This window comes from Pristiophorus japonicus, chromosome 28 (genome assembly GCF_044704955.1).
Source record: "Pristiophorus japonicus isolate sPriJap1 chromosome 28, sPriJap1.hap1, whole genome shotgun sequence".
Lineage (NCBI taxonomy): Eukaryota > Metazoa > Chordata > Chondrichthyes > Pristiophoridae > Pristiophorus > Pristiophorus japonicus.
The window spans coordinates 7,418,726-7,434,636 of NC_092004.1; the positions used below are offsets into that span (position 1 = coordinate 7,418,726).

At 42.0% G+C, this 15,911-nt stretch overlaps 1 protein-coding gene across 1 annotated transcript; it reads left to right on the forward strand.

The window, feature by feature from the left end:
* Positions 1-1,882: 1,882 nt before the first annotated feature.
* Positions 1,883-3,631, forward strand: LOC139239571 (probable G-protein coupled receptor 139). The gene is made up of 3 exons (XM_070868351.1): positions 1,883-1,902; positions 1,977-2,023; positions 2,721-3,631. The coding sequence occupies exons 1-3, from the start codon at positions 1,883-1,885 to the stop codon at positions 3,629-3,631; spliced, it is 978 nt and encodes a 325-aa protein (XP_070724452.1).
* The last annotated feature ends 12,280 nt before the right edge of the window (positions 3,632-15,911 follow it).

The window sequence follows — 15,911 nt, forward strand, 5'->3', positions numbered from 1 at the left end:
CAGCAATACATTGGAAGGCAAATTGAATATTGGCCTTGATAGCAAGGGGAATAGAATATAACAGTAGGGACGTCCTGCTCCAAATGGACAGGGTGTTGGTGAGACCACTCCCACAGTACTGCATACAATTTGGGTATCGTTAGTTATGCAGCGATAAAATTTCAGTGGATGCAGTTCAGAGAACGTTCACGAGTTTGATTCCTGAGATGAAGGGGTTATCTTATCAGAAACCTTGAGCAGGTTGGGCCTGTAAACACTGGTTTAAAGAAGAATGAGAGGTGAACTTATTTGCAAGTCTAAAATTCTAAGGGGACTTGCCACGTTAGAGGCAGAGACGTTGTTTCTCCTCGTGGGGGGTATCTAGAAATAGGAGCCATCATTTCACAATAAGGTATCGCCCATTTAAAAAGGAATCGAGGAAGAATTTCTTTCTGAAGATCGTAAATTTTGGAATTCTCCATAGAGAGCAGTGGATGCTGGGTCATTGAATATATTTAAGGTGGAAATCTTACAGATTTTAGAATGTTAAGGGATTGAACGTTTCTGAGGAGATGGCAAGGAAGTGAAGTTGACTCCATTGAATAGATCCGCCTTGAACTTATTGAATTGTGGAGCAGGCTCGAGGGGCCGAATGGTCTAATCCTGCTCCTATTCCTTATGTTCTGATGATTAAGTTCTTATTTTTTGCAGTAAATGAATCAAGTGGTTTTGCAGGAAAGTGTTCTTGATGTCGAATTTCAGTGATAATTTTATTGAATGAAGGAGCAGGCTTGACAGGCCGTGTGAAACTCTCCTATTCTTATGTTCTATCCACTTTTTTAGGAAAGAGTTTCCATCAATTATGGAATGGATTTAGTGGTCACTCTCTTATTGCTATGGCACCTCGTTTTGACTCCCCACAATTGGTAGCACCTTCTCCACGTCGACGCAATCAGCACCTGTATAAATATAAATGGCGTTATAATGTCACACCTCAGATTTTCCTTTTTAGAGAAAAGAGTCAGAGCCTATTTAGTTCCCCTGATACTTAACTGCATCCAGTTCTACTATTGTCCTTTGAAATACAAGTGCACCTTCTACACTCCTCAATATACTTTTTGTAAGATGGAGAGGAGAATTATGCAAAGTACAGTCTGGTCAAACCAATTGTCTACATAAGTTTAATTTAACGTCCCTGCTGTCTTCTAGAAATTAACCCATCTGCTTTTTTTTGTATTTGTTGTGAACTTGTTAACGTTTGTGGCTGCTTTCAATGATCCTTCATCTCTTTGCTCCTGTACTCCAATTCGACTCTGATATTCCATTGAACATGTGGCATCTTCATTCCTCCTAACTTCATTCATGCCCTCACAGTCATCTTTATTAATATACATTTACATTTATACGCCCACTATGTAGGTGTATTAACGACATGTATTTTGCATGAGATGGTTGGTTTCTGTTGAGTAGTTTGTTCGATTTCGGATTGCTTTGAATTTGATTGATTTGCTTTGAGACTTGAGTTGGCCAGTTTGCTTTGATTTTGGGATTGCTTTCAGGTAGGGATTCGTTTGAGTTGCTGCATTACTTTCAATTTACAGAGCAGAATGCAATAAATCACCACACAAATATAGATGAGTATTTCGGTACAGTCAAAGATCTGCACCATTCATGATATAATACAGGGTTCAGTTTTAATTTAAGATAACAACTATTCGCTGAATTGTCCTGTATTTGGTTATTGTCCCTTCAACAGGGCAATGCAATTTCAATATATGCGATCATAACAGGGACTGAACTCGAGTGTCGTAATCTGTTTGTTCAAACATCTGAACCTAATTTTACCGGTGCTACAACCTTACTCTCCCAGCGGAGACACCACAAGGTATAAATTGAAGTCTATATGAATGTATCACTTCAAATGTAATTCAGAGCGATTGCCAATAGCACGAAAGGACAGCAAGACTTAAACAGAAAATGACTGTTATATTTCGCAGCATCAGAAAAATATGCTATGTCGCCCTTGCTGTCATTGGTGTTCCTGGTAATTGACTATAATCAGATAATTTATAAAATCTGTGTGGACTGTTCCCTGGTATTGCTCGGTGACGAACATGTTTACAATCTGGATCAATTATGACCTTTATTCAGTTACTGGGTCAGTGATAGAATTGCAATGGTCGCACACTTTCAATTCGTTGACTCAACAGGATATATAATACTGTTTCAAAACTATAGGCGCGCTAACTAATCCAGTTATTGTTGTTAGTGGAAATCATGTTAATCTTGCAATTGACCACAGTGCAGGCAACTCGTCAAACACTTGTATTACTCGGAAAATCAGTCGGTGTAGAATCATAATCGCTGTTGGTCACACCATGCTTTTTAAAGTGAACACTGAAATGTTTTGATATTGGGCAGTTTTTTTCTTCATTGCCTCAATATAAAGATGCACCCTCAAAACTTGGAATTCCATGGAACGTACTGTCTTTCAGCCCGGGGACGTTATAATAATTGGATTGTGAGCCCACAGCCTCTGGGCTGGGGAAATCAATTCCTCCCTGGATCCTGCCCTTAACCCCTATGCAGTGACTGTTGCGCAGAGTGCAGCTGCATGGACCTTGGGTGAGATAACTGCGATATCCTACGTTAATATATGTACTGTTTGAGCTCAGTTATGGAAGACGGTTGTTGAGTTTAATCAATAAATCTTAGTCATTTTTCCCTTCTCTTCCCGACAGTTAATTTAGTGGCGATTGTGATCCTGTCCCGAGGAAAGTGCGGTCTCTCCACATGTATCACACGCTACCTGGTGGCCATGGCAGCTTCGTACCAACTGGTCATTATCATTGAGGTCATATTGAACCGGATCAGTTCTTATTTTTTTCCTGGATCTTTCCTGCGCATCACACCAATATGCAGTGTTATTAAAATACTGTGCCGTGCATCGATAAACTGCTCTGTCTGGTTAACAATCGCTTTCAGCTTTGATCGCTTTGTGGCTATTTGTTGCCAGAAGCTGAAAACAAATTATTGCACCGGGAAATCTGCAAATGTGGTACTAGCAATCTCCTGCCTTGTGCTCTGTTTGAAAAACATTCCCTATTATTTCACATATAAACCCGGAGAGATAATCAACAATGTACCATGGTTTTGTGATATCAAATCAAGCTACTACACTGAGCCAGGATGGGTGGCATTTGACTGGTTTGATACAATTTTAACCCCATTGCTCCCATTCGGTTTAATTTTGTTGCTCAATGCTCTGACGGTCAGACACATTTTAGTGGCCAGTCGTGTCCGTAAGGGACTGAGGGGGGAGAGCAAGGGAGAGAATATCAGTGACCCAGAGATGGAGAGCAGGAGGAAGTCTATTATTTTACTCTTCACTGTTTCAGGGAGTTTCATACTGCTGTGGCTTTTATATGTTATAGAATTCTTCTATATTACTATTACAAACACAAATAATTATGATCACAATGATTCCTTATATATATTTGAACAAGTCGGATATATACTGCGGAATTTCAGTTGCTGCACGAACACATTTATTTATGGGGTAAACCAGACCAAGTTCAGAGAGCAATTCAAGAGTGCAGTGAAATATCCAGTGACAATTATTGTTAAATTAATTAATAATAAAACCATTTGAGCTCAGTGCTGAGGTTGGTCCAAGTGCTTCCACTATAATCATCAATATTCTTCCCCGGAATTCTATACCTTGAATTGTACTGCTAATCATTCGATATTTTCATATGCACTAGGAGCAAGGCAGCCGTTGTTTCGCGTGTATCATTGTTTAGGTTGACATGCACCATATTTGTTACAGCGCCATTAGAATAGTCGTGGGTAAAATAAAGCCAGCTGGACAGATCCGGCACGCCAATAATTCTATCCTGCTCCCAGGATGGGACAAAAATTGAATGCGTGCGGAAGTTCGCGCTGCACGTTTATCTATAATAAAAAAAGAACATGCTGGAAATCTCAGCTGGTCAGAGAGCATCTTTGGAGAAGAAGTAGAGTTAACCTTTCGAGTCGAATACAATTCCTCTATCGCCTTCCAATTCTCATGGGTCACAGACAGACTGGAACATCAGCTAAGGAGAAAATGTAGAAATTATTCACTCAAATTCATAATACGCGAAATTGCTTCTCCCGGGCCCTATCTGAAAAGAATCCATTCCGTGATTCTGGGACGCAATGGCGGACGTCGTATCCAGCATACATTGTGTCCTTTAATATGCCCTATCCAATTTAGAGTGGAGTCGTGACTGCTAATCTCCACAACTCTTTCACCGAAGAAAGTGACCAGCACTGCATCTTTATTCTCCCGATATCCAAAGTATGATGGCACGTTAGTTTTCATCTGGCACCAATTGGGACGGCATTCGTAATCTTTACGGGGTTTGGGGGGCGGGGGGGGGCTAAATGATGACTGAGGTGGGGAATGAAAGCTGAAACAGGGTCGAAAGGGGGTGAAGTTCTATTTCACAACACTGGTTTATAGAGAGCAGAAGTTACCGTACATTTTCTATTTTTTCTTTGATTTGCTTCTAAGCATATCGAATAAATTATGTGAATGTAAGATAACATCTGACTACTATTAGAATTTATATTTATGCAATGTTTATAATTATGCAATTGCCCCACTCATTTGTTTTCGAGTGCGGTCCATTTAAATTTGCTGCGTGATTGGCCACTATGCAGCCGCACATGCACAGTATCTCCTCCAGTGGCAGGAGCTGGGGACCTGACTGTGTGGGACCATGCAATTCGTGGATGACCGTGCATTCACGTGACGTAAGGGGACTATTGGTGGGTGGAACGCAACATTTCAGCAAAATTGTTAAGTGCTAGTCCAGCCCAAATAATTGCCCATCCCTTTATTAGAATTTGGTAAAAACAAAAAGAAGTGCAGCTGCTGTCCCCAGTTGAAGGAAGGTCTGGAATTTCAAAATAGACTATGAAGATGTTTTCCATAGGATACATCATTATCATCTGACAGTAAGTGCCTCTGTGGTAATCAATGGTTCCTGCAGATATTGGTTATTTTAAATGAAAAGCCCTCTCTCATCTCATCTTCTTACCAACGTTGTGCTTCTTTCGCGTTCTGGTTGTGCATCTCTACTGTTTGTTTATCATTGCATCAATCTTTCTCCTGTTCCCTTTTTTGTACTTCATTGTAGCATTCAATATTTATCATTTTTTTCTATTGTAACATTAACTCACTATATTTCCCTACCACTCGGTTGGTTATTTCTTAAATTGAATTGATTCTCTGTCTAATTTTCATTTCTTGCGTCTCTATCCTGGTTCATTGTTTCGCACTGAGTCCGTGCTTCGTAATGTCTCTTTATTTTACTATGCCTGCACCTCCCCTACATGTGTTGTTTCTACAAGGCTTGCTTCGCCTCTATGTATTCTTCGATGTTTGCATTCTTTCTGGCCATCTAAAATGTCCCCTCTGTTATCGCAGTTTTCATCCTCTTTTTTATCGTTTCCTGTTTCCATTTTCCCTGCACTCCATGCCCTCTGCTTTTCAAACCTTGTTTCCTCGACCCCTCTACTTCATCTTTCTCTCGAGCGATAATTAACTGAAAAGAGATAGCGGGATAAATAAGAATCTACCAAGGGAAGTGAAGGACACATAAGAAATAAGCTGAGAATGTAACAGTAAATAACATAAAGATAAAGATGAAACAGAGGTGAGAGAGGTGAACAGGATGGTAAGTAAGCCTGGATTTTGAGGGAATGGAATGAAAGAGAAAATTAAGAGAGCGAATGGTTGAAAGAAAAAGAGAACCAGTAACGCTGCCGAAATGGTCTGATTGTCACAAGATACCGGTTATTTACATTGATAAAAATGAAATGATATCTTCCAAACTGAAGTCCGTCTAAACATGAAATCACGGCTAGATTTCTAGATAGAAAATAAGTGCATCAACATATTAAGCGGATTAAATCAAGAAGAGGAAGAGGGTAACTAAAGCAAGAGTAGGGTGTATTCGAGACCTGTTTTCTCAAAAGACGAAGTGAGTTGCAGGCAGTGCAATCAGGAGGAGTGTGACATATTTATTAAACTTAAAAATAGTAAAAGAGGAAATAATAATGGGCGGAGCAGTTTTGAAATTGTCTACATCATCAAGCCCGGATGACGTGTATCCCAGGCTGTTAAGAGAAGCAAAAGGGAATCTGCAGGTGCTCTCACAATCAATTCCAATGCTCTCTGGCGACAGTTGTGACTTCGGAGGACTGGGAGTCTGCAAATGTAATACATTTGTTTTAAGGAGGACAAGGGGAGAGACCCAGTAATTGCAGGCTAGCCAACACAAAGTCGGTGATGGGAACATACTGATGGAAAGGATCAATCAATTTATAAGGCAGATGGAATAATCAAGGACAGTCAGCATGGATTTGTTAAGCGAAGGCTGTGACTGAATAATTTGATTGATTCATGTGAGCCGTTAACAAGGAGGGCTGATGGGGGAAGTGCGTTTGACCCAGTGTCGCAAGGCTGTTGATAATATCACAAATCACAGATTGGTTACGAAATTAATGGCCCAGAGAATCCAGGGCAAAGTGGCAAGCTGAGGCGGGAAGCAAAGTATATTGGTTCATGATAGTTTTGTGATTGTAAGTCTTTTTTGCCGTGGGGTTTAGTAGGGCTCACTAATAGGTCCCTTGATTTTTATAGCATGTATCATTGATTTAGACTGTAATGTAGGGGGTATGGTTCAGATGTGTGCAGATGATGCTAAAGTCGGCCGTCCGGTTGATAATGCAGAAGAAATCTGTAGATTGCAGGAAAATATAAATGAACTGGTCTGCAGGGCAGAACAGTGGCAAATTAACTTCAAACCAGAGAAGTGTTGGGAAATGGATTTGGCGAGGGCTTACATCGCGAGGGGATACATATTAAAGTGGAGGACACTGAGAAGTATACAGCAACACACGGAGTTTAGAGTGCATACCCACGGATCCCGAAGCAGGCCAGGTAGATAATGTGGTTACGAAGGTGTACGGAAAATATGACTTTATTAGCTGAGGCTTAGAAGACATGAGCAGGGTGTTTTAGCTTGAAATGTACAAAACATTATGTAGGCCACAGCTAGCGTTCTGCGTGCAGTTCTGGTCACGACACTACTGGAAAGATGTGATTACACTAGTACGCGAACAGAGGAGATTAACGAGGACGTTTCTTAGACTGGAGCATTTAGCTATGAAATCATTTTGAATAGGTTGTCTGCACCAGGGAAGTACCAGAATCAATGTCCTCGGGGCAGTGTTTGCTCGTGCTTTTGGGGAGCAGTTAAACTGACATGGCAGGGGGATGGCAAACTATGCAGTGAGAAAGAGGGAAATAAAATGGAGGCAGAAGCAAAAGACAGCAAGGAGAATAGTAAAAGTGGAGGGCAGAGAAACCCAAGGCAAAAAAAAAAAAGAGCCACATTTCACAAAAATTCTAAAGGGGCAAAGTCTGTTAAAATGACAAGATTGTAGGCTCTGTGCCACAATGCGAGGATTATTCACAATAACTTGGACGAACTAACTGCGCAGATAGCATTTAACGGACATGATGTAATTGGCATCACGGATTCATGGGTCCATGGTGATCAAGGCTGGGAACACAACATCCAGGGGCATTCAGCATTTAGGAAAGATAGGAAGAGAGGCAAAGGATGTGGAGTGGCGTTGATGGTTAAGGAGGACATTAATGCAGTAGTAAGGAGAGACATTAGCGTGGATGATGTGGAATTGGTATGGATGGAGCTCCGGAATTCCAAAAGGCAGAAAACGTTAGTGCGAGTTGTGTACAGACCAGCAAACAGAAGTAGTGTGGTTGGGACATCATTAAACAAGAAATAAGGGATGTGTGCAATAAAGGTACAGCATGCTATCATGGGTGATTTTAATCTAAATATTGATTGGGCTCACCAAACTCGTAGCAATGTGGTGAAGGAGGATTTCCTAGCATGAATTAGGGATGGATTTCTAGACCAATATGTCGAGGAACGAACTAGAGCGCTGGCCATCATAGAGTGGGTGATGTATAATGAGAAGGGACAATTTAGCAATCTTGTAGTACGAGGCCCCTTGGGGAAGAGTGACCATAATATGGTAGAATTGTTTATTACGATGAAGAGTGACACAGTTAATTCGGAAACTAGCATCGTGAACTTAAGGAAAGGAGACTTCGACCGTATGAGGCATGAATTCGCTAGAATAGACTGGCAAATTATACTGAAAGGGTTGACAGTGGATAAGCAATGGCAAATATTTAAACAACACATCGAGGAACAACAGCAATTGTACAACACTCTCTGGAGTAAAAATAAAACGGCAAAGGCGGCTCAACCATGGCTAACAAGAAACATTAATGATAGTGTTAAAGCCATGGAAGAGGCAAATACATTGGCTAGAAAAAGCAACAAACCGGAGGACTGGGAGAAATTTTGAATTCAACAGAGGAGGACAAAGGATTTAAATAAGAGGGGGAAAATAGGGTACCAGAGGAAGCTTGCAGGGAACATAAAAACTGACTGCAAAAGCTTCCATAAATATGTGAAGAGAAAAAGATTAAGGAAGACAAACGTCGGTCCCTTGCAGTCGGATTCAATGGGCAACAAGGAAAAGGCAGAACAATTTAACAAATACTTCGGTTCTGTCTTCACAAAGGAAGAAACAAATAACCTTCCGAATGTACGAGGGGACACTGGGTCTAGTGAGCAGGAGGGACTGAAGGATATCCTTATTAGACGGGAAATTTTGTTCGGGAAAGAGGTGGGATTGAAGGCCGATAAATCCCCGGCATCTGATCGCCTGTACCCCAGAGTACTTAGAAATAGAGCCCTAGAAATAGTGGATTCATTGGTGATCATTTTCCTCAGTCAATCGACTCTGGATCAGTTCCTAAGGACTGGAGTGTAACGAATGTAACAGCAATTTTAAAAATAGAAGGGATAGAGAAAAATTGTAATTATAGGTCGAATAGCTTGACATCAGTAGTGGGTAAAATGTACGAATCAATCATTAAAGATGAAATAGCAGCGCATTTGGAAAGCAGTGATAGGATCGGAACAAGTCAGCATGGATTTATGAAAGCGAACTTATGCTGACGAATATTGTGGAATTTTTTGAGGATATAACGAGCAAAGTGCAAAAGGAAGAACCAGTGCATGTGATGCATTTGGACTCTCAAAATGCTTTTGACATGTTCCCGCACAAGAGATTGGTGTGCAAAATCAGATCGCATGGTAATGGGGGTAATGTACTGACATGGATTGAGAACTGGTTGGCAGACAAGAAGCAGAGAGTTGGGATAAACGGATCCTTTCCAGAATCGTAGGCAGTGACTACTGGAGTGCCTCAGAGCTCATATCTGTGACCCCAGCTATTTACAATATGCATTCACGATTTAGATGAAGGGATTTATTTCAATATATTCAAGTTTGCAGATGACACTACACTGGGTGGCGGTTTGAGCTGTGAGGACGACAGTAATCGGATGCAGGGTGAATTGGGACGGTTAGATGAGTGGGCAAATGCATGACAGGTGCAGCATAATGTGGTTAAATGTGAAGTTATAAATGTTAATGGCCAAACCGGGAAGGCAGAATATTATCTGAATGATGGTTGATTAGGAAAAGGGGATGTGCAACGAGAACTGGGTGTCATGGTTCATCAGTCACTTAAAGTGTGTATTCAGGTACAGCATTGGGTGAAAACGGCAAATGCTATGTTGGCCTTCATTGCTCGGAGATTTGAGTATAGGAGCAGGGATGTCTTACTGCAGTTGTACAGGGCCTTAGTGAGGCCTCGCCTGGAATATTGTGTTCAGTTTTGTTCTCCTAATTTGAGGAAGGACGTTCTTGCTATTAAGGGAGTGCAGCGAAGGTTCAACAAACTGATTCCAGGGATGGCTGGACTGTCATATGAGGAGAGACTGGATCAAATGGGCCTTTATTCCCTGGAGTTCTGAAGGATGAAAAGGGATATCATAAAAACGTATAAGATTCTGATGGAACTGGACAAGTTAGATGCGGGAATAATGTTCCCGATGTTGGGGAAGTCCAGAACAAGGGCACATCGTCTTAGGACAAAGCGTAGACCATTTCGGACTAAGATGAGGAGAAACTTCATCACTCAGAAAGTTTTTAACTTATGGAATTCCCTCCCGCCAAGAGTTGTTGATGCCATTTCCTAGGATATATACAACACGGAATTAGATATGGCTTTTGCAGCTCATGGCATCAAGGGATATGGAGAAAAAACAGGAAAGGGGTACTGAGCGAATGATCAGCCATGATCTTATTGAATGGCGGTGCAATCTAGAAGGGCCGAATGGACTACCCCTGCACTTATTTTCTATGTTTCTATATTTATTTTCGTTGGAACAGAGGATAATGAAGAGGGACCTAATTGAACTTCTTAAGATTATGAGGGTCCCAGATAAACGGAATAGAAATGTCTTATTTCTATTAGGAGAGAGGAGAAGAACTAGTGGACGTAGATTCAACATTTTTGCTTGGATGTTTAAACGGGATTTGCATGAGAAATATCGTCAGCAAGAGTGTGGTGTGCGGACGTGTGGTGGGGGTGTGGCGGGTGGGGGTGTCTGTAAATCAGTTATGAAAGTGTGGTAGAAGTATCAACCCTCATCACATTGGAACAATACTTGGATGTGTTCTTGAAGTACCGTAACCTGCAGTGCGAGGTCCCAAGAGGAGGAGAGTTGCATTCAGCTCGATAGCTCTTTGCTGGCCAGAGCGGGAACGATGGGCCGAAATATCCTCCTTCCGTACTGTAAATTAATATCCTTTCTATGATTCTAAAACTATCATTGCACTGTGGAGACAGCTGCGAATTTCCGGTGAATGTGAATCGGCAAATTAAAGCATGAGACAAAGTTTTCGCTGTGCATCGAAGATGATTCCATAAATATAAATCTTAAGCTCACAAGCAACAGACAAGTTGCCGCTCTGATCAAAGTCAAACATCTAATTTCTTATTCAATATAGGGAGAAGAGTCAGGAAGGAACATGAGACAGCTGGAAGTATCATATTCATCAGAACAATTAAAGGCAGAACGCAAACAAAACTACGTTCTTGAATTTGGATGACAACAGAGTTAACAATGTAGATCGAAGATTTTCAGGCGAATGCGCAGCTGCAGAATTGATGCCGGAGCAAAGCTTTCGGGTTCTTAAGGTGTATTATTGAACATGCAGCTGCAGAAAGCAACTTGGAAGGTAAATGGATTGTTGACCTTTATTTCTCGATCGTTAAAGTAAATAAGTCTTGCTGAAATTGCACAGGCCCTCGGTGAGATCACACTTGCAGTACTGTGCAAAATCTTGTTCTTGTCATCTAAGGAAGAATACATTTGCCATATAGGCGATGCACTGAAGGTTCACAAGATTGATTCCTTGGATGAGTGTGTTCTCCTATGAGAACATATTGAGTAGATTGGGCCTATACACTCTAAAGTATCGAAGAATAAGAGGAAACCTCATTGAAGTATACACGATTCTGAATGGGATTGACAGGATAGATGCTGAGGGATTGTCTGGAGACTCTACGACTAGCGTTCTTATTAGCTGACATCGTTAAGGGATGTCGCTCCTCGTTCAAATCTGCTTTCATCAGCCATTTCTTCAAAAACTAACCGAACCATCCGTCCTTGAAAAGCACGAACCAATCTCCAACATCCATTTGCTTCCCAAATTCTTGAACGTGTTTTCGCGTCCCAAATCTGTGCCAATCTTTCCCGAGTTCAAATGTTTGAATGCCTTCAATCCGGATTCCGCACCTGCCACAGCACCGAAAGGGTTCTCATGAAAGCTACAAATGGCATCGCATGTGTCTGTGGCAAAGGTATACTGTCCCTCGCTCTCCGGCTTTACTTTTTTGCAGACTTTTAGATGGTTGGCCACATTATCCTGCTCCAACGCCTTTCCAATGTCGTCCAGCTGCGTGGGACTGCACATGTCTGGTTCCATTGTTAGCTGTCATGCCTTATCAAGAGACTCACCTTCCTGCTCCAGAATCATTACATCTGGTATCGCCAAAGATCCATCCTTGGTCCCCACCTATGTTTCATCTACATATTGCCCCTTGGCGAGTTCATTTAAAAACAGAGCGTCATTTTTCACATGTTCGTTGATTATACCTTGCTCTATATCAATACCACTTCGCTCGACACCTCCACGGTCGAAACATTTTTAGACTGCTTGTCCGATATCCAGTTGTGGATGAGCAGAAATGTTCTCCAATTGAATATTGGGAAGACAGAAGTCATTGTTTTCGGTACCCGCCACAAACTCCATTCCCATGTAACCGACCCCATCCCTCGACCAAATTTCTGTCTGAGGCTGATCGAGACTGTTCGCAACCTTGGTGTTATATTTTACCCTGAAATTAAATTTCGACAACATATCCACAGCATAAGTAAGACCGGCTATTTCCAATTTCATAACATCAGCAGTCTCAGCTTTCACCTCAGGTCTTCTACTGCTGAAGCCTTCATCCATGCTTTTGTTAACTCTAAATTTAACTATTCCAACACACTCCTGTTTGCCCTCCAACTTTCTACCCTATGTTAACTGGAGCTGATCCAAAACTCGGCTGCCCGTGTGCTAACTCTCGCTTCGCCCCTGTGCTTGCTGACCTATATTGGCTTTCGGTTAAGCAATGCAACGATTTCAAATGCTTATCCTTATTTTGAATTCCCTCCTTGGCCTCGCCCCTCCATATCTCTGTTATCTCCTCCAGCCGTGTGTTAGTGCTCCTCTAATTCCGCCTATTTGAGGCTCCCGGTTTCAAATTGCTTAAGAGTTGTTGGCCATTCCTCCTGTTGCCTTCTGCCCCAAGCTCTGAGACGCCCTGCCGAAATTACTCCGTCACTCTACCTCTCTTTCCTCCTTAAAGACGCTTCTTTAAACCTAATTTTTTTGACCAAGCATTCGGTCACTTGCCTTCATTTCTACTCATGCAGCTCGGGATTAATATAAAGCTTACCTGCATGTTGTGATCGTGTTTTCATAATGCTTTTTTTTCATCCCACATGTTGTGATCGTGTTTTCATAATGCTTTTGTTTATCTATTATATGAGAAAATTAACTAAAATGCATGTAAGCTTAGTTAATCATAGTAAATGCTGAGAAGCAAAACATGATAGTAAATATAGCAATATTATGCAAACCATTGTAAATGCTGAAGCAGTTCTGTTGTGTCAGTGCCAGGATAGTCAAGGCTGGAACAAGAATTAGTCATAAAATAAAATGTCATCAACACAAATTTCTTATCGCTAACCTTCAGCCCAAATTAAATGAGGCAAGATTGTTTATGTAATTTGTGTTCTCGGATAATACTCCGTCTGCTAAAATACCAGATAAAATGTTGAAGATCGAAGGCTAGAAATAATGGCAAGAGTATTGGAATGTCATCAGAAACCCTGCTTCAAGCTGTCACGTGGGTGTGTGTGTGTGTGTGTGTGTGTGTGTGTGCGTGTGTGTGTGTGTGTGTGTGTATGTGTGTGTGTGTGTGTGGAATAAAGGGTACAAGAGATGCAACTATTAATCCCTGAATGTAGCGCACTCACAGTTGAAGTGTAACAGAGATCCTCCATCAAGAGAAAGCAGCAAGACACAACGCTGCAGTCACACGGACGGCGGCACCACCGGGGTTTTCGAGGAACAGATTGTCCACTATCGCCTTGTGTCTTTCTACTGGATGTAAACAATTTATAAGACCGGTTGTGCTTATTTACAATAAACCTGTACCCAGCGTGGTTTCTTGTTGTCACGGCCACAAGTTTCACACCTTACACATGGCTCCCCATATATTACGTAGACAAGAACAAGACTAGGTTTATTGTGCTAACGGCAAAGGGGTATGGGTTATAATTGTGACAAACAGTCAACCCTTGTGGGTTAAGTTTCATGAGAGGGAGCGTTAAAATTAACTGTCTGAGATTGCATCTTAACTACACCAAGATACCGACAGGGGATCTTTGGATGATACAGAAAGCGAATGTAAGTAAAAAGTGTGATGATACTGTGAGTTGCACGACTATTGCCGTGTCTAACTAATTACCCAATGGTACGTTTGGAGGTTGCTTTGGCATTTAATAGAAGGAAAGTTATATAAACGCAATGACAGCCAGATAAAGTAATGGGTTTGTTTGCATATGCAGCGAAGTCGCGCATGGACAGAGATCGTGCTGTCGTCCTCGATCAGGAGCATACAATGATTGTACAACAAAATCAGATTGACATTGTGCAGGGTGAAGTTGCCTCCGCTACTGCGGTTATACAACAGCAGAGTGTGAACATAGCTCAGGCTGGCTCAGCGTTGCAAAATATTGACCAAGCTTGAACCCTTATGCATGGAACAAAAAGTTATTCAATTAATTGTGACCGTGGAGACTCTTCACATACCGCGTGCTGCACCAGTCGCACAATTAGTGGATGGAGCTCCAGCAGAACCCGAGCAGCTCAATAGGGAGTCCCGTGGGTGGGTACATACGAACAATACCAGTTCTTAGACTACTCCGAGTAACAGATATGTTTCCAACAATCAGGAACGGTTAAGCCACAAACATGCCCCGTAGATAAAAGACAGTGTGTACAGGCATTTCGAAATTGTCGCACCAATTTTGAAGTCAGTGACATGCAGAATTTTATTTTGTACAGTCTTGCTCCGGAACTGAGAAATGATCTGCCTTTTACTGTTTTTACCAAAGTTTCTAACCCAAGTGAGTTTATTAATCCTTGCAAGCCACGTTGGGAATAGGTAACATCGACCTCGCGAAAAAATGTACCAGAAAGAACAGGGTCCCCATGAAAGAACCACCGTAATGGCAGACCGACTATTCACTATATAGGAGATGATGCGAGAAATCCCTATAATAATTAGTTGCCTTGGACAAACGAGGTTGCTGTTAAAATGATATCGCCCTAAAATTTAAATCTTCCGGACGAGCCCCTCACGTCATCCATTTAATCACAACGCACATTGGACTGATCTTTTGTGAGATGCGAAAACTGCATCGAACTATGCAAATATTCGGACCCAGGGACCCCAGTGAGGAAACCCCGTCGTTGTGCTTGAAGATACCTGAGTCATTCCATCTGCGCCACCCTTAAAAAATCAGGGGCATGCTGTAATGGTTGCAAGCCAGGACATTATGTCAAGGACCACCGTTGTGCTAGGTGACTGGAGTTACGGACAGGAAGACCGACACCCCACCAACGCTCAAATCCACCCCCTTAGAAATCACGTCCACGCAGTCTGGTGGATGCTAAAATAGAAGTGTTGCCTTCTAATGTGGAACATTTAGCAGCAGGCACTGACAATAATCTGGACAGACGTTCTACAATTGAGAAGGCTCTGGTAACGATTCAGACATCAGGACGCCCAATAGAACAACGTATGGGCCCGGCTCCAACCCATCCAAAGGCGACCGGACGAAGCCAGTGACACGGAATGCCCAAACGTCTAGTTCTGAATTGGGATCCAGACGGGACAGTCACGGAAGATATTGTGTCTCCGCTTTGATGAATGGGAGCCGTCAGCAACCTTTTCCTACGGATAAAGTGTCGTCCGTTATGGTCTTACATACACCACACCCCGAATGCCAGCTGGCATGGGATAAGGGTTATTTTAATATCAATGGTTATCTTGGCACTCAAGTTTCAGCTCATCCAGCAAACAGCACTATAAGCGCCTTGAGCGCCATTCAGTGCAAATTGCAGAAAACATTTATATTAATATGGCCAATGTGATGGGAATTTTGCGGATCGATACCCTCCGTACAGTGGCAGCTCTTAAAGATTATAATCAAAGCTATTTATCGGTTGATTCAGGATCAGAGGCTATCGGGCGCATTGCAGATGTTCGCTCAGTGTTTGCTGTTGAAAAGCCGAAGCCTG

What these genes read in the sequence shown, in the direction of transcription:
- LOC139239571 (XM_070868351.1), top strand. Translation starts at nt 1,883, where the DNA reads ATGAATGTATCACTTCAAAT. An exon ending in ATGAATGTATCACTTCAAAT is followed by an intron (nt 1,903 to 1,976) that starts GTAATTCAGAGC and finishes TATATTTCGCAG; the next exon opens with CATCAGAAAAATATGCTATG. An exon ending in TGCTGTCATTGGTGTTCCTG is followed by an intron (nt 2,024 to 2,720) that starts GTAATTGACTAT and finishes TCTTCCCGACAG; the next exon opens with TTAATTTAGTGGCGATTGTG.